This window comes from Synchiropus splendidus, chromosome 4, assembly GCF_027744825.2.
Source record: "Synchiropus splendidus isolate RoL2022-P1 chromosome 4, RoL_Sspl_1.0, whole genome shotgun sequence".
Taxonomy (NCBI): Eukaryota; Metazoa; Chordata; class Actinopteri; order Syngnathiformes; family Callionymidae; genus Synchiropus; species Synchiropus splendidus.
Window position 1 is genome coordinate 24,149,438 of NC_071337.1, and position 19,501 is coordinate 24,168,938.

Sequence of the window (19,501 nt, forward strand, 5' to 3'; positions counted from 1 at the left end):
AAGTTCCTCTTGTGTCACCATAACTGTTCATCTATGAGCTTGACATGTGATCTTTCTGTGCTCGACGGGTTGCCCTTCTGAAACCTGAAATAACCTGAAATTGTTTTAAAATGTAATCTATTACAAGTATTGTGTTTCATTCCAACAGTGACAAACGTAACTGGATTGAATTGGACAGTCTGTGATGTCATCACCATGCTCCAACAGCATGGCGGATGGTGGAGTGACAAATGGTCAAGCCATCATTGCGGTCCAGTGTTTAGAAACATCACAGCATGTGCAAGAACACAGGTATTGTAGGTCATGGTTGGTTTGTTGGGCTTGAAAAGGTGAAGTAAAATAGAAGAGCAATTCAACAAATCGGTCCAACCAGCCGTCGAGGTACCTCCGGCAGCGTTACCACTGCATTATTTGTTTAAAGCGCTTCATTATTTATAAGAGTATTGCAGAGGTTAACTTGCTGCTAATTTCATTCTCAGGTCTTGTATGAACTTCTTCATACAGAAGGTGAATGTATTTGCCATTAACTGCTGACTTGTATCTGTAATTCACTCAATTCAAAACGGCTGTTCTTCCAACATCATCCAGGCCATTATTCCACACAGGTTAGAACTTTTGCCTTAAAGGCTAATGAATCAATTTGAAGTCACAGAATCGTTTCAAATCGTATTGTTCGAATGAACAACATCATCCAGATCAATTCTAATCGAGTCATCGTTAAATCGAATCTTTACACAGTTTATTAACAGTAAGCACTGACATGCTTTACATTGCTGTTTTTCTCCAATTGGTATTTCCTGTAATAAAAAAAAAGTCAAAGAAAATATATTATCTCGGGCAAAAAAATATATATATAATACAATAAACACGTGCATGTCACTTCCAATGCTCTGTAGAAAACTACAGGCAATACGAAGAAGCTAACATTTTTCCAAAATGAGCAGAAAAATAGACGGAAATTAGGGCATTTTATAAAAGAAGCACAGTGCCATCTGGCGGCTAAACAGTGTAGGTTCACAGATTCTTGCGGATGTGGTTCACTCTCGAAGAGCGTATCGTTTACTAGTCTTGATCTCACTTTCGTCTGGAGTTACCTTATTTTTAACCGTGAGAGATGTTAATGATATAGTTTAATTCTCGACATTTACCGATGAACAAGACGCTTTGTGAGCGCTGGCATTCACTTGCGTCCCCTTTAAAGACAGTAGGATTCCTGACTGCTGAGTCACAGTGCCGCATAATCCCCAAATCCGTGTGAGGGAGAGTTGTTGGTCAGGCCTGTCGCCGAGTTTCACTCCACGTTTGTGCAGAACATCATCCAAGCACTCGCTTTGCTACGTCGAGGTACTTCGGGAGGTCATAACTTTCACCAACTATCCTGTTTGGTGACAAGAACTCAGACGACCGTTCACCTTCTCATCGAGCTTATTTTGCTTCACGTCGGGAAATCCCACCACTGCTCCAAAAATCCAGAGACACGCAGGGGTCAACTCTCTAAATTCTCTTACACAAATAAAGGAACAATCATGGAGCATTACTGAACTTTCATATCAAACACTGCAGGACAACGATCTCGAGAGTCATACTGGAAATGACTCTACCGCTTCTCGTGAAACGACAACCAACCAAGCATCACGAAAGAGAGAGAAGAAAAGGGAGTCACTGCCCACCTTCACGGGAAGTGAGCACTTGTTTGTTTCCCAGAAACCCCTCCTTCTCCAGGGCGGAAATGTCCAAATAAGACTCCTGCCTGTTGCTGACTGGAAGCCACGCCCCTCACTCTTGCTGCCTTGCCCTCCTCACCTTCTCAACTTCACAGCAGTCGAGACCCGGTGGCTGACGAGGACACTACTGACTCTGCTCTGACATATTTTTTTTTTAAACTTATTGTGTGACACGCACCGCGCAGACATGGCTCAGGTGAACACCTGCCTCAAACGGACCTTCACCGTCTTCAACATCATCTTAGCGGTGAGTTGACAAAAGATGGCTGCTCTTCCACTTGTCTGCCGTGGAGGTAATGGAAGTGCGTAGCCAGTACATTTCCATTGGTTTTCTTTTTTTTTTTTGGTTTCGTGAACCGCGACTGTACTGAACTGCACCACTCAATTGGATCGGAGCCCTTTGTTGCATAACCTTTGGTGCGGCGAAACTGCGCACTCGCTTTGAAACCCATTGATCTCAAGAAAACACCACCTAGTTTAAAGTTTGACTGCTGTTTTAAGGTAATTCAAAGTCGGGTTGCGGACCAAAGAAGTCCAGACTTCCCTGTCCAACTTGGTCCCGGGCGGTCCTGGGTCAAGTGCCTGTGAGGCTTTTCAGCCCGCGGCAGTTGCTGAGTCAGGCAGGGGACGGGCCAGTTGCTCCCCCCCACCCCCCCCTCCTCCTCTCACCACCACTTTCTTCATCATGGAAAAACTCTTTTCTTTTATCAACATTCATGTTCATCCGCTCAATACCCCCAAAAGAGCGAGTATAAAGATGAACTGCCAATCCAAACGTGGCCTTTTTACGTCATGGTTTTCTCATGGAGAGTGAATTGACTAACACGGTAAACAAAACAGATGTGAACTCATGTTTGGTCTCCTAATGGGCTCCCGTAAACACTTTTATTGAAGCTCTTGGAGGAAAGAAAAAAGGGCGTTGCCGCTTAAAAGCTAAATCTTGACATCTGTGTCATATTTCACAAAGGGAAGTCTGAGTATGAGACTATTACTGGCTATGTATTCGACAGTGGCTGTCATGTGACCTGCCCGATCTTATTTCATTGTTGCTGTGTTTGAACAACGCACTGTGGACTTTATCCACACACTACTAAACCAAACTAAATCCGCCTTTATCTCCCACTTGTCAGAAGTTGGTAAGCGAGGCGTTCCCGGATTCTCTCTCTCTCTTCTCTTCTTTTCAGACTTTTGTACAGCAGGATCTTATATGCGTATGACTTGTTTTCCAGCTTATCGGCGCTGCCATCATCACGCTCGGCATCCTGACTCAGGTTATGACCAGAGGTAGCAGTGCCTTGAACGTAAGCAAAGCCGATGCTTGTGATTCATATTCCGAGTGTGTGCTGTGGGGGCTGAGCATTCTTTCCCTCACGTCTGCAGGTGGAAGACCGCTACTTCAGCCTCATCGTCCTGTACATTATTGGCGGTGCTACCTTGGGGATCGCATTCTTGGGAATCTACGGCTCCAACAAAGAGAATTATGCTGCCATGGTAGTGGTGAGTATCCACATGTGCCAGGGCAGAAACGACAATGTGCAATGTACTCCCAAGAAGAAGTATCTTGTTTCACATCATTCCTGATGCACATGGAGAAGTTGAGGTTAGCTCAAAGTGTTTACGCGGATTTCAAGTTTCTAACTAGAAACACCTGTGGGTCCTTCTGATGCTTTCAACATGGAAAAGGGGAGAAAACAATTGCTGCACGTTGGCTCAGCGTGCAGTGATTACAGAGGTTTGCAGTAGACTAGAAAGCCTTTAATCGTCCCAGCACAGGCAGCACAGTCACGTTACAGACACACGCAAAGCAACAACATAGTCATTAATGTGCAAACAAAAGACGTGAAAAAGCTTGATGCTGTTTAGTCTTAACGCTGTTCACTCAAGGTCAACTGTCCTCATCTGCAGTACTTGGTGTTGATGGTCTGTGGGACTCTGGCGATGCTCCGGATTGGAATTCCTACAGCGGCCTTCCGCCCAAAGGTAACCTCTTTATTCAGATGAGTTTATCTTGTGGTGTTAAACGCCTCCCCACTTTTAACCCTGCGTCTCAATGAAACTCCACCACTTTGTCAAGTGCTGTCTTGGGGAAGTATTTAGCCTAATGTCGTGCATCTGTTCACATCTGTAGCTGGAAGGAGAGTTGGAGAAAACCTTCCGTCGTGCCACACCTCTGAACGAAGCTTCAGAGGAAGTTCAGGACATGATGAACAATGTGCAGTCAGCGGTAAGATCGATGAACATCCGTTTAACTTCCACCTGTGATCAAAACACTGTCATTTATTACTTGTTTGACCTGTTTGTGTCTATGAATTTTTTTAACCCTGTTGAGTTCGCAAGCTTTGTTCTACCAGTTTCATTTTGTGCTTAAACCCCTGAGGCACCTAAGTTGCAAATGGCTGCATTTAAACAAGCCCATTTGCAAACATGGAGTCTGGTGTAGTTCCCACTTTACACAAGAAGGTGGCGCACCCCTGCGGCTTGAATCTGAGCTTTGTGGTCGTGTTTCTGTGAATGTTTTGGAGAGAGGAATGATCGAAAAAAAAAAAACCCTGCCATTAAAGTGTGGGTGCATGGTGCGTGGGAACAGAGCGTTCCTGAATGCTCCAAGATGTTAGCTTTGTTTCAGCTAATGACAGAGGTGCCTGTGTTTTTTAGTAAAGACCCAGTCAAGGCGGGGCGCATGCATCAACTACATAGCAGGGCGTGAGTGTATGAGCATTGGTCATCATGTGTTGTGATTTCTTCTTTTCTGGTGTCATTAGCTGCACTGCTGCGGTCTGTTCAGCGCGGATGACTGGAATCAGGAAATCCCAGACTCGTGTTCCTGTGACCCCGAGGGGGAGGACGAATGTCGCCTCGTCGACTACATGGTGAGTCCACGGCTACAGCATACAACACAGATCAAGAATATTGAATGTCAACGCACCACTCGCTTTAACATTTTTGTGGTCAACCACCCGCATGTTAGCTAGTTCACTTACATAGCACCGGTTTACCGTTTCATAGTTACAAATCTGTTAAGTATATTGCACGTTAATAGCGCTTGAGCTACGTTGTCAGCCAGCAAATGTTGAATTGTCCGGATGCAACCAATGAGTATATTGTCATAGTGTATATTGTCATTTCTTTAGTCTCTCTTGCGGAAGAAGAGGTCCATCTACAGCCAGGTGAGTCAATCCAAACCACAGGGTTTTATGAGTTTTATCGTCAGCCAGTCGATGTGATTCTAACCTTGTCTGAATGGTGCTGCCTACAGTCCTGCCTGCCCCTCATCATGCCCTACTTCGTGTTGGCGTTTGACATCGTGATCGGAGTGGCCTTCTCAAACTGTGTGCTGGTGGTGAGTTCCTAGAGTTTGTTGGTGTGTGGTGCTGCTTGTCAGTCGCGTTCCGTTTGGGGCTTCTGAGCACATTTGTCTACTGCACATCATTTACATTGCGATTGTTTTGAGTTCAGTGTTTTGATCAGATTAGAGGTCGTATGTTGGCTCTGGTGCTGACTTGCATGGGTCCTTGACTGAGCCAAATCTTTCTCCGCAGCTGATGGGCTTGATCCTCTCTGCGATCATCATCCACCAGATGCGTCACAGCAAGACACCCGCCACGCGGCTTTCTGTGCCAGCCGTCTTCACACACATGCCGCCCAAATACCAGGAGTTGCAAAACCCCCCCAGCTACTGAGCACCCTGCTGTCGGAGGCATGAATCTCTGTCCACCTGTGTATCCACCAGCATTCCTGTTCAAGCCTGAAATATTTACACTTTTCTAACAATAATCTTCACCCTTTCAGTAAAAGAGCTTCGCACCCCACCAGTAGTTTAAGGGAAACTGAAAGTTTTGATGAGCAACGTTACAAACGGGCAAGTGCTTCTTGTGTGAGAGTTTTTTTCTGAATTGTATTTTCTAATTTGGCACTTGTACTTTCTTTCTGGTTTCAAACCTGTGGTGAAATGCTTTTTATTTTGTTACAAGTGTGCCAATCTGAATAAAACGTTTCGGATCCACAAGAGGGCGTGTCAGTCTATTCTACTCGTGGAACCCAGCGGTGGCGACATCTAGTGGCTCGACAGCAGACAGTCGGAAATAAGTCCAGCTTGCACCACTTTGGCTCACCAGCCGCTGCCCAACGGAGCCTTTCCTGTTCAGGCCAAAGCTTAATCGTTATATGAGGAAGAATGAACGTTTATCCTCACCTGTAAGCATCGACCCAAAGTGTCTCATGGTTGATAAAAAGTGAATTCAGCATATTAGTCACTATACTGTCATGTTTCAAAAGTCTTCAGAATGTGAATCTAGATCAGATTCACTCAACCGATGGAGTATAGCACATTTACTGTCATTGAAACATTTGCTGGCATTAGAATTCTCTCACGCAAGTTGACACCACTTCAGCGTCTCAAGAACAAAGCCAGTCACCGAGAATCTTCCACTGACAGGCACATCTTTAATGGGTCTCTGTCACAGCCCCATGGATTGAAAGGTAACTACATATTTTTGATAACTAGTTACATAAAATAAAGGTGCTTTCCTGTAACATACCTCGGCAGGTGTCCTGCGTCTGCCTGTGATAGACGCGTTGCTCCTGACTGAGTAAGAGATTTCACCAAGGAACAAAGAGTCATCGTGATGAAGGACTCACTGCATGATGGAAACGAGGACTTCATTTTAAACGTTTATGTCAGTCGGGAAAGTTTGATTCGGAGAACAGTGTTTCCTAACTGATGCTGACTAGAAGCTAGTATTACATCACAGTGGAAACACCGAAACTCTTCACACAGAAATGCATGTGAGATGACTAACAAAGAGCTGATGGTGCCACTCATCCACAGCCAATGTCGTCATTGAAGTACTTACTTTGTGACAACGAAAAGCAAAATATTTTTTTATTGAGGAAAGCCTCTTTTGATGGAAATCATTATAATGGTCACGCTTTCATGACAAAACACATGCTTTATAAAGTAAACAGACGGTTGTTTTGTCCGACCAGCCTCGTGCGTCATCTACCAAAAGTCCAGGGTTTGGTGCAGAGAAGGCAGTAGTGTTTATTTCTCCATGATCAATTCCCAAATAGGCAGACAACTCATTTGTTTAAGCGGATGAGAACTGAAGCAGGACGGTCAATGGAGCTGAGAGAAGGCCGAGATAAAGAGTCCACACAGTCGAGCACAGACATGACATCACAGTCATCCATCACAGTCGTGTGTAAATGTCAAATGTGGCTTCTTAAATAACCATAGTTGAACTCTTTTATTAACAACCTTTAAAAGCATTTACAGAAATGGGACATGCATGTTATTGACCATGTGGGTGTTATTAACCTATCATGAAGGCAAGCAAACAATTCCCGGCAAAACAAAGCCACCTGACAGCATTCAAAGAGATTTATTAAAATTGAGCTCGAGTTATTTCAGTGTTCCGTGTGGACACGCTGACGATTTGGCATTGAATGTGGACAACCTTGTCAATTGGCTTCTTGTCAGTCCTTTGACATCAAATCAACTTTAAAATAGATCTGTCTTTTAAGATAGGTACAGTCGTCTAACCAACACACATATTGCACTTTTTTCTGGTGTGTGAAACTTACAGTATGCACAGAGGTTCAACCAAGTAAAAGAAAAAAGGAAATGTTTGTTTTTACCCCACTTTTATGATTTGAGTCCACATTTTTTTGCGTGTTTTGTCTTCTTTTTTTTTTATACATAATATGTGCGTTCTGACCCTTAAAACCCAGGAGCAACAACCTCTCGATTGACGAATGTTTAAAGTGCTGAAACCCGAAGACATGATCTTTTCTATGAAAATATGAATTGATTCTTCTCACTTGTCTCAGGTCTGTTTGATAGAAAGATGATTAATGAGCCAGGTACATGTCTCCACACACCAAAACACAGTTCAACTGACAAGATGGACAACAGGAACACGGGTAGATGTCTGCGTGTGGTGTGTGTGCGCGTTTGAGTTAGCATGTGCATTAGCCGGAGGAGCAGCAGCCTCCTGCCGCCGCAGCTTGTGGTTCGTCATCAACGATCTGTACGCCGCGCCTACTGGATGCTGATTGGCTGGCTCCATTGCCCTTCAACCTCTCCTCGGCCTGAGCGTTCTCCATCATTCCTGCAGCAGATAGGAAGGTTGCTGTTCTTGTTTCAGACAACATAAACATCACGGCATGTGACCAAGGATGACAACCGGTTTGGTAGGGTTGATCCAAGTCTTGCACAAACAACAAAACACACTTTTTCAAGATTCGTCTTTGCACGTTACACAGTTTGGACACTGGGTGGCGCACTGATGACGTCAAATCAGCTTCAGAAATGGGCCAACAGAAGCAGCAACATGAAGCCCTTAGCCCTGGGACGGGCAATTCAATTTCTTAAGGGGACGTTTGGATTACTGTGGGGGGCGGCCGTAAAAAAATAAATAAATAAATAAAACCACAGAATTTAATCAGAAGAAACAGCAACCCTGACAAACTGAAATTGAAATGGCAATGACAACAGGGCTTTTTTGCAAGCGGTCAGAAACATTTCTACCGCATCAGTGCTTTAGTTCAACTCTCTTCCCAGGTGTGCCTTATGGTGCTTTCAGACCATACTGGTTCTGTGGGCACTCTTCAGATTGCTGAAGAGCATTTTCACGTGCCATGCTGAGATTCGCGATGAGTAGGTTTCATGCGGCCATTCTTAAGTGTTTCGCACGATATTTCATTCTTGACACAGTATTTTATTAAAAGAAACTAAACACAGTGCTACACTGGAATCCAAAATCCTTTTTTGAAAGCCCCTGAAATGAGTAAGATAGGGCCCCATTTAGAAGAATGATCTTACTTTTACACAGATCCAGGAAGAGCTCCTCAATGCCTTTATTCAACTTGGCTGATGTGTGGTAGTGTTTGGCTCCCACTGATTCTGCATAACTGCAATCACATAACACGCATTACATCAACAAACAGAGCCTCTCACCCTCAGACCAAACCATCCTTTACTAAACCCACTCATTCAGATCCACTGACCTCTCTGCTTCTTCCACGGAGACGTGTCTGTCTTTGTCCAAATCTATTTTGTTCCCTGGAGAGAGGAAAGACAATTCAATAGCTGAGCGGCCAATTATTTATTTTTATTTATTTATTTTTTTAAAAGCCACTATGTTCCCAGATAAAAAATGTATACTCATGTCTAGAACCTGAAATATTGAACTGAAAAGTTGAGACCTGGTGAAGTAGTGTAATTGCAAAACATGATCATCAATTTCATTTTTTCACTGCAAGTAACTGTCAACTACAACCAAAAACTAAATTACAAATGAAAGGGCATTATCAAAGAGCAGAAAGTTTGCCTGCTTCTGCAGCCACCCATGTCTTCAAAGATGCGGTGACCATCAGCATAATTCAGTTAGAGGGCCCCTCTGTGACGCTGCTGTCATGACACATGACCCAAACAAACAACAGAGCGATCTGCTGATCATATTTTAGCATGTTGAACTGGAGGGACGGTACGCACCGTTTCTTATGTGTAGTGTGTATGAAATACAGATCTTCATGTCAATGGGCAAATTGGTTGTAATTCTTCGGTGTTATGTTTTTTATTTAGTTTGACCAAAAGGTTGGTACGTTCACCAGTGTAAGGTGTAAAGGTTGTGACCGAAAAAAAGTGCACACACACTAGACCGCTAGAACAGCAGATATGATTGACTATGTTGAACTTGGGGCAAATAAATTCAGGAATTAGACAGTGAAATTCTTCACCATTACCGTAATAGAGAAAGCATTTACAACGCAATTACTTTTATAATTTGAATAATACATTATAATGTTCTCATATGAACAACACTAATGATTTGAAATGCTTTCAATAAATTAATTGTGGTTTGAAGTCAATGAATGGAACATCATGAATTATTTTGCTTGCTTTGCCAGTGTTGTCCTCTGAGACGTGACAAACATTTGTTAAACCGGAGTTTGTTTGTGTCCAGTCACCCAGACAGACTCACCGACTATGCATAAACAAATCTCGTTTCCCAACATTTTCCTCAACTCTTTGACCCAGTTCTTTACCTGCAAAGCAAAGAAACATAAATCATCAACAAAAGACACGGATTTCTTTCATTTAATCGAAACGGCATTATAATATCTTATCAATACATCAAACATTTTTAAGAGGAAAAGAAAACTATCTTAAGGCATAATTGATGGACATTTCTCAGCAAAATGTTTGACCAGTATCACGTGGCGATGTAGTGCAGTGGCTACACATATTTCCTCCAACGTTCTCGGGCTGCTATAAATAAATCAAATAGGTCTGCTTTGGATTTCTGGGGCACGTTCTTAATATACAAGTAAGATTAAGCATATAATATATCGTTTGTAAAAATGAATAAACACTCACTGTATAACGAAAGCTAACTTTCATCCAACTACAGTGGTCATAAGAAATATCAACAGTGTACACTACCCCGGCTCCAAACCAACAGTTTACCTTCTGGAAGGAGTCTTCGTCTGTGATGTCATACACTAGCACGGCTCCATTAGAGTCTCTGTAGTAGATGGGACCTAAAGCATGGAAGCGCTCCTGACCCGCTGTGTCCTGGAGACAAAGAGGTTCCACGTAAGCAAGAATGCCATCTTTGAGTCCCTGGAAGAAGACAACAGACAAACGTACCCAGATGGCAAGATTGACTCTCTTCCCTGTGATGTTGAGCTTTTTCGTTAGGAAGGACGCCTGCAGAGAAGATTTAACATCTATTAAAGACAGCATATTCCAGGACAGGATTTACATCATGGCTTCACCACCATTCTATCGCAATCCTTTTTTCTGGAGTCATTTCTTCAACACACACAATAGATCCTTAGGCCTGTTTCAGAAAGGCGGTTAAGTGAACAAGCAGGGTAGATGTTGAAGCACAGGTACTATGCAGAAACCCCTGTCTGCAGCAGAACCTGTATGTCAAGAGTAACTGTGACTCTCATAAAACATTGTTTAAAATACTCTGATCTTCATCAGTTCATCTGGTAGATCCTATGATCAAACTACACAAATCTGTGCTTGAAAATGTATAATTTGATCCTGCGACTTCCACTCCCATGTACACAATAGTAAGAGGGAAAATTGATTTGTTTTTCCACATCATCCACATTTGTTTAAAAAAAAAATTAAACAAAGAAAACCTTTCTTTCCGAGCCCGACCATCATGTCGCAAAGTACCGGGCCACTTCATGCATACACATGATACTAAGCTTATGAGTCAAATTCAAGAGTGAGATGACAGAATAATTTCATTGTATTTTGATATTTTACCCACTCTACAGTCAGCTGGATTTCATTGATGATGGGAAATAGAAGCTTTTAATTTAGTCTACAGCCGCTGGAGCCATGTGTTCCCGAGCTCACACCATCATCACAGTGACCTCAGAGCAGAAGCTGTTGTCTGCCTGCCGATACTGGGTGGATAATGGATTAATGGGCCGCATCACAGTCACATTAGAAAACCTACCCGAGACAAATCAGCCAGCACATTCCGTATCTTTGAAGGAGACTCACTCGACACAGATCCAGAGTATTGAAAATAAAAACTCAGTTTCTGCAGCTCTATGAAAAATGGAAGTTGTACACAGAGTTAATACTAGGTACCAAACTTTGGTTCTCAAATGGCACCGACCGAAATGTTTCTGTAGTAGCGAGTGTCAAACTAAGCTTTGTCATTGGGTGCCAAGCGTTGGTACAAAACTCTGAAGTCTAATGCTATCAGTGTATGACACACATATTTTAACCATTTCACACGCTCACACACAAGGTGGGGAATTCCTCATAAAAACCCTGTCCACCAAGTGACACCGCAATATATATGCAGTGGAACACTGGAGTAGAGGCTCGAGAGCCGACTCTTCAGATGAACTAGGGGAGGCTACTTATGCTTAGAGGCTGGTTTCTTCCTCTTCTGTTTACTGTTAAAGTTGGGTGAGATTGGTCAAAATCCAAGACTACACTGCACAACAGTGGGTGGGAGGGGGTGGCAGGCAGGTGACATAGCTGCGCATGCACAGCAGAGAGAAAGTGACCACTGTGCCACTGATGCAGAGACTACAGTGAGAGAGAAACATATTCTTCGACACACCATTTAGGTTGATCAGCAAGCAGGCAGCACAAGTAGCTCAATATTAGTCTACAGATTACAGTGGCCTATACATGACGCAAAGCAAGTCCTATGTTATGAGGGATTCCTGAGCTTTAAAGATCAGTTTGAGAAAGGAAAAATATTTATTAGTGATGGGTCTAATGAAAGAAATACAGCAACACAATCCTCCACCCGGCTCCCTGACCAGTCGACAGGAGCGGTTCAACACAAGTCAAAATGATGGAGTGTTGAAGTTTTCCCTTATTTAAAAAGTTTGCAAGGATCATAGCTAACCATCTACATTAATAAGCTACCTTATAAATAAACTGGATCTTCTTCAGTGAAGGAGCCACTCCGCTTTAACTGCCACTGGAAGGATGATGATAGAGGTAGTTCTGGAACACTACATGGTTAGAACTCACTTTCACTTTTAACTTGTCCCATCACATGAAAACAAGGCCTCAAAATGATAGTTTTCCAATGTAGGCAAGAACAATTTGTTGTCCTGTCAGTTTAAATAGCCCTGACCTTTATCACTGCCAACTTAGAACAAGATAAGAACGGATCCTGTGTTTGGCGCAAGGTCTAATTGTCAAATGGAACAGGAACAGATCAGTTTGCCAAGCGAGTGACAGAATCCTCATTCGATTATACCACATTTATTGTTCAGCACATGTACATAAAAACTTCAAATTGATCAAATACGAAAAGGGAACAGTGGCAGGCGCAACCATGGGACTGGCCATTTTGGAAATTTCACGTATTATCTTCACAGAATACTAGTTATCTTCAAATAGCCAGGTCCAGTCACAAGTCCGATAAAGCAACACAAAGCAACCCTTTCTATGCATTCATCCGTTCATGACACACATTTTGACTGGAAACTGTATAACACACCATGTATTCAGTTTACATTCACGCAGGAAATAATCAAACATTACTTTTGTCCTGGCTTTTCAATCATGATATGGCTGTTATTCAGCATGGCCCATCTCTTAACCAATTTCATACTCAGGACTGATGTCATGTGAGTATTTTCTTTTACTGTTAGGACTAAATGGACCACGTCTACATTCTGGCAAGCCAAGTCAGATGAAAACCTCGTAAAAATGTGACCTTTGGCTTTCGCCTCTAGCTGAGCGTATAAACATTCTTGGGAAATCTCAACGTAAAGCTGAAAATGTAAAGCCTAAGCCAGGTATGCAGCACACGCAGGCACAGGTGGTTCAAAAATACCTTATCAGAACCAGATACGTAGTCTGGTTAAGTTAAGTGGAAAAGTGAAGAAATAGTTATTATGTATAGAAGAAGGCCAGTGACCAGTGCTCAGCCATCCAACCGGTCAAAGGAGCAGCTAAATTGGAACTTAAATAAAGTAATCGAGACAGTTTCTAAATGTCTCAACAATGACTAGAGAGTAAAAGATATTTGATTTCATTTTAAGATAAGACCTTGTTAAAAAAAATGAACAGCTGTAGGCTCAACAGATCACTATTTAAGTGAAGTTTTTCCACTTACAGATTAAAGTCCAACAAGGAAACATCCCAGAGTATCAGTTTCAGTTTTGGAAAAAAAGCACTTAATGCAATTACAACTAAGCCAATGGTGAAAACAGAGAACATAGCAGACTTGTGATCAGACTCATTGAGCAGGCATTTGGAGTTTTGTTTGTTAGACACACAGCCTCGAGTGTAACATGTGACGCACTCAAAAGTTCAGGTTCAAATTTCATATTTATTCATCACACGAGTGTTGTGCGCTATAATCGAAAATCCTCATCTTTAGTCAAGCAAGGAAACTATAAGCTCTTCATTGATACCCAAGTACAGTAGTCGTTTACAGCTATTTGATCAGAGAGAAGGTTGGCTTCTTGCAATGGTAGTGGAGTAGGTCAACACTTGCAAAGAAATAGCCTACAGGTAAAAATGTGACTGAGAAATGTGTGTACATTCATTGCAACAGCATAATCACGGAGTAATAGACAAGAGTGTGAACTGCATCCTCGATCATGTGACTGGACGAAACTCCTGTAGGAATCGTCACCTCTGCTTGCATCGCACTCCTGAGCTGAAGGTAAATGTAATGAATAAAAAAATACATACAATAAAAATTAGGAATGTCAACAGATTAAAATGTAATGTTGAATTAACTCACAATTAATGGAAACGTAATCACACATTTTGTATCAGTAAATGTTTGTAAATGTAACTTAAAAGGAGATTTTTGTCAGCACTAGAGGGGCCAAATAATGTTTACAATGTTACGCTCTTGACTAGGGATGGGCGATAACTTATCAACAATATAGTGTCAAAAACAATCTCCACGATGACAATTCTGCATCTCACGATACGTTCGATAAACACACGGCACACTGGACTTGCATACATGAACTTGACGAAAACCTTGACGGCGTGCCGCGCTCTCCAGCGTTTGACAGTCGTCAGCTTGTGTAACAGTTGTGGAGAGTGTGGTGGACTTTGGTATGCGATCATAGTTTTAATGATCGTGTAAACTTATTTTTAATACAAGGAACCTTTGATAATGACGCTGGTCGACTCTGAGTCTCTGGAGCCGTGTTTATTTTATCAGATGGAGTGGTCCTCATAGGTTTCCTGATGCAGTCGTCTGCCTTGGTTGATATCGTATCACATGCAGAGTCTCCCGTGGCGCTGGTGCCTCGGCGAAACACTGTGGTGAAAATAGATGGATATTGGACGGACATGTGCTCCGGAATTGACAGTGGGGTCCTCTTCTGCATCCCGGATTAGGGTTCACCGATCGTGGACACACACTCTCGAACGTAGCTTGGCCGCCAGATGCTGCCATATACCAGTGTAATCTGGCGGCCAAGCTACGTCCGAGAATGGGGCGTCCATTTTTTTTCATGTTTTGCAGACGCCCAGACGCCCACCGAGCTAAAAGCCTGATTGAAACATTAACAAATAATGATGTTGGAGACAAACTCCACCAACAAGTTTCATCATAAAACAGTTTCATGAGAGACTGTAGTGTCCAACACATAGAAAAGAATGAAAATGTATTTATCGTGATATTTATCACCGAAATAACATTTACGGTGATACTTTTTTTTGTCCATACCGCCCATTCCTACTCTTGATATGATTTTGAGCCTTCAAAATGGCTGAGGACATTCTAAAGAATGTTTTTGACAGTATGTTCAGTTGTTGTAGTGTAAGAATGTCTGCGTGTGGAAAGAATTAATGGCCAAGATCTTCCATTAAATTACATTTAGAAAAGACAAAACGTGTGTGATCAATGTGACATTAATCACATGATAACTCAGATTTAGTGCAATTAATTGAGATGAATCATTTAATCTACTAACAGGAATAAATTAATTGATCGGTGTGATCTGGAAAATGGGGCAAGATATGGGAGACAAATGGACTCGCATGACACTTCCTCCTTTTGTAATTTTCTTCACATAAGTCATGCAGCCTGAGCAGCATCTGATAAACAACATAAGCCAGATATCAAATCAAGTTAGTCTTTATATTCACTCAGAACTAGCTATACAATGACCTTCACCCAGGAGGTTACGATGGTCTGTGTTTATCTGTCACTCGGTTTGCAGAAAAACAAGGACGAATGAAGGGATTTCAATGAAGTTTTTAGGTAATGTTCAAGAAGGACAAGGAACAGGTATTTAAGTTTTGTTAATTTTCCAAACCGAATGTGGGCCCACAAAGCTTTGGAAGAAGACAACTCTCTCTGACAGAGGCACGGTGCGTGTTGAGTGAGCATCAACCGGCACTCAATCATGATCAGCCAATCAAATGAGAAGTATATGCCTTTTTTAATAAGATGTATTTATATTCATACATGATGAGTAATGTTATTACTCATTTGAATTGTATATCACGATGAAACAATCAGAAAACAAAACCTCCAACCCCACAAAGTTGACGAGACACCTGGCCTCGGATCACCGATCCAAATTCCAACGCCACCAAGAGGCTAACCAAGCCAAAGCTAACTGGAGCGAACGTCAGGCGAAACCAATGCTAATGGAGTTTATTGTTATGAATGAGCAGCCACGTTCTGTTGTCAACTACCGAAACTTTCAGCAGCTAGAAGCGCGCCTGGACACCAAATTCTAATTCCCCGGATATGTAGTCAATGAAAAGTCGAGCGGTCTGTCAGGTTACAGGGCAACACTCCCGTATTTAACAGGTGATGAGGGAAGTTGACATTGTGGGTTTGATCTGTTCATTGTTCATTGAAAAAGAAATGAATGTTATCCATTTTATATTAAAGACTTTCCATTTTGTATTGTTATTTATTTTGCTATAACATTTGATTATTATTGTTAAAACAGGTTTGTGTAATTAACTTTCAACATAGGGTGTTTTGTGTGTATCTAAGTTTTGCAGGGGAAAATTTGCCAAAAACCTCAGCTGGTTGAGAGAAAAAATACAATCGTTTCTGCCAAAAAAAAAAAAGACTGTGTAGTAGGGCTGGTCAATTAATCTAACTTTTAATTGAGATTACGATTACATCTTCCTCCCATTATGAAAACGTGATAATTGTCACAAAACGACACAGGCATGGGGGACGCCAATATTAGCCACTGTTAGCGGTCGTCTGTACAACTATGGCATGGTATTGAGCACCAGAACCTCCAAGGAGTAGACGCTCATCCAGCGTTCTGAGCCACAACAGCAGTGGTAGCTGATGTTGGAGAGGTATCAAAAACCAATGGACGTGGATGAATGCACATGAACAATCACTCGCGGTCAACCTGAGACTGGGGTGACAAAATCAAGCGCTCCTTGTCATTCATCACACTGCAGAGACGCAGTAAGAGCGCTCAAATATAGAAGTTTTGTAATGAAAGGAGTGACTTCTTCTCTCATGACCTCATGAAAAATAACTAAAAAAAGCTTGGAATGTGTTAAATACAGTGTAAGAAATAGTCACAATTATCATTTTTGCCATCATTGTCCAGCCCTACCGTGCAGCCGAGTTGTATAGGTAAGGCAATACAACCACAGCAATACACTTGAGGCTTAGAGCTTAGATGGACAAACACAGTTTTTAACATCTGGGCTAACTTAAATTTCCACTCTGCGCAGGGGTCTTACTGCTACCTTTAGCTACAACTGCTTTTGTGCAAATTCTGAATAAGTTGGAGTTTCTTCGCTATGATGCAAAACCAGTTCCACGCACAGAAGAAGGACGAGCCCTTCTTTGTTTGCTGCTTTTATGTTCATCAGCTCAGAAGTTATGGGAGGGGCAGGGCACCTCACTCACAGTTACAGTAGCCGATGAGGAGGCACATGAAGTTCATGAGAAAACCAACATTCACCAAAATTAAATCGTCCTGAATTATATATTCTAATTATTGGAGAACAATAACAGCAAAATATCAACCTAACCAGACCAGCAGCACCACTCTGTAGTAGCTCGCTGGGATGAACTAAAACATGGAAAGTATAGTTTCCATAATTTTAGGAGGCACAGCAGAACAACCCATAGTGGGGCACCAAAATAAAGCACAATGAAGGCTAGGGGAACGAAAAAGGTTTAGTTGTCACAGCCGTGTGAGGTGTTGATGACCAAGGCACATGAGGAAGGGACAATCAGCCTGATATATGTATATAGATAAAATGAATCTGTGGCAACTAACGCACAAAGACTTTTTGATATGACATTTCTTCCTGTTTACAGTTGCTGGGACGATGCCCCCCCATCAGACACCCCAACGTAAACCACCATTTACAGCTGCAAATTGTGTTCAGATACAATGTGTCTCATTGAAAAACGTACATGGCTTCAAATAATGTGAAAGCCAGAGCTCCATGTCTGCAAAGAGGTAGCACAGCACCAAGTTACAGCTTCACTCCCAGTACTTTCTGCTGTTGGATTTCCCAATATAGTCGTTTAAAATGGAAATTTAGTCACACAAGCCGTTATTGCATGTTTATTGATGCATCATACAATAGCATGACTTTTATTCCATAAACCGAGACCTGTGACTGGATTAGATTAAGGACAGGTGGCTACCCCGTATATATAACATCTTTTTAGACTTAACTGCAGACAGATGTGATCCATGTGAGCTATAACACAGGCCCTTCAACATGTACATTATCCACGTATATAATATGAGTTAAATCCACGGACTACAGTAAGAACTTATCAAACAATAAATGTATTTATCGCTTCATTAGAGTACTGTAGAGAACCGACGTCTTTGTTGTTGGTGCCCAATTTGGACGTTCGTTTTTTGTTTTGAGGCTCCTCGGCAGGGGTCGGCTTCAAGTCCAATATCACCGTGCCCATGGGAACCCCGCTCCCCCGCGACGATTGGTATCATGAAGCAGGCGTTTCCATCTTAGTGACAGCAACACCGCCACACTATGCGTTGGGTCTCAAAACCTGACCCAGTCAGCTGGTACGGTTCGGGTCCAGCTGACTCACACGGAGGTACAGGGGAGACTTTCTGGATCGTTCTTACCTGTAGAGTTGTGATGTGTTTGTCGTTGAATTTATTCTCGCAGTATCTCAGGACGAGAGACGTCTTCCCCACACAGCCCTCGCCGAGCAGCACCACCTTGAATGAGTAGGTTCTGCCCGTCCCCGCGGCAGACATCTCGGCGTTTAAATCCACAAACACCCGGTCCAAACAAGCGGTTATGATAGATCAGCGTCTCAGCAGGCGCGGCTAATGCTAACCCCTTCGGAACTGAAGTGCTGCGCAGCTCACATCAGCTTCCGACTTTTCAAAGAAGAGAGGCAGTTTAACGATAAAGACGTTCCGACAGTTTCAGCCAATTACAGTTTTATCACCACCCGGCCGCAGTTAAGTAGGAGAAGCGTCCGCAAAGTGAGACAACTCCGAGTCTGACTGATGACAATCTCTGCAAATTCACCAACTAATGGCGTCTCTCCCAGCTAGTTACCAACTAGCCGGCTAGCAGCAAAGATCCTCTATATAAAGTAAGATGCATACTTTGCTGATGTGTCACACGTCATGCCAAGGGTTACCACGGTCGACTTGACTTTATTGTGTAGACAAATGTCAAAACCTAAACGCGCACACAGCTACCGTTATATTCTCTTTTTGAATAAGGAACTGCAGTGAACTTGAATTCTCCATTTTTAACCATGTTTATGAATGTGCGGATATGATAGGTAGCTGCTGTTATAGAACGTAGTGAGTGGTCTTCCTTATCCAATGCTCTCTGGCATGTCACATGACCAAAATTCGGGCAGCCAGGCTCTCTGAACTTTCTGGTGTTGCCTCATCGCTACTCTCTATCTGGCACCAGAACCACGCCAATGCGAGTAAACAACGCGTCGAGAATTATATACTGTGCGTAATGTTTTTCACTTCGATTTGCAGCCACATACTCCGACAATACATTGTGTCAGGGCGAGATACTGTATGTAACCGAAATTAGTCTCACAGCCAAGTACCGTGGGATCCAGTCAAGAGTTTGTAAAAACATAAACAAGGTACCGGCAGTGAGCAATGGACGTCAGAACCCCATATCTCATGACCCCACATTAAAGAAATCCAGCCAACTTGTTGTTTTAACTTTGTTTTTTCATTTGCTCTTGACGTCATTGTCGCATAAACGAAACTTAAAGGTCGTGCTATTGGGAATTGTTCATGTTTTTATTACACTATGTGATAAGATCCAT

At 42.5% G+C, this 19,501-nt stretch overlaps 2 protein-coding genes across 2 annotated transcripts; one reads left to right on the top strand and one right to left on the bottom strand.

Annotated features, from left to right (window-relative positions):
* Positions 1-1,802: 1,802 nt before the first annotated feature.
* Positions 1,803-5,730, top strand: tspan9b (tetraspanin 9b). Its single transcript, XM_053864082.1, has 9 exons — positions 1,803-1,971; positions 2,954-3,025; positions 3,105-3,221; positions 3,630-3,704; positions 3,853-3,948; positions 4,487-4,594; positions 4,856-4,891; positions 4,981-5,064; positions 5,264-5,730. Exons 1-9 carry the CDS (start codon positions 1,912-1,914, stop codon positions 5,402-5,404), a joined length of 789 nt encoding a protein of 262 aa, XP_053720057.1. The 5' UTR covers positions 1,803-1,911; the 3' UTR covers positions 5,405-5,730.
* Positions 5,731-6,955: 1,225 nt separating this feature from the next.
* Positions 6,956-18,760, bottom strand: rab21 (RAB21, member RAS oncogene family). The gene is made up of 7 exons (XM_053864083.1): positions 18,312-18,760; positions 10,378-10,437; positions 10,195-10,302; positions 9,710-9,773; positions 8,733-8,787; positions 8,548-8,636; positions 6,956-7,834 (listed from the first exon to the last, which is right to left on the bottom strand). Exons 1-7 carry the CDS (start codon positions 18,444-18,446, stop codon positions 7,695-7,697), a joined length of 651 nt encoding a protein of 216 aa, XP_053720058.1. The 5' UTR covers positions 18,447-18,760; the 3' UTR covers positions 6,956-7,694.
* Between the last annotated feature and the right edge of the window lie 741 nt (positions 18,761-19,501).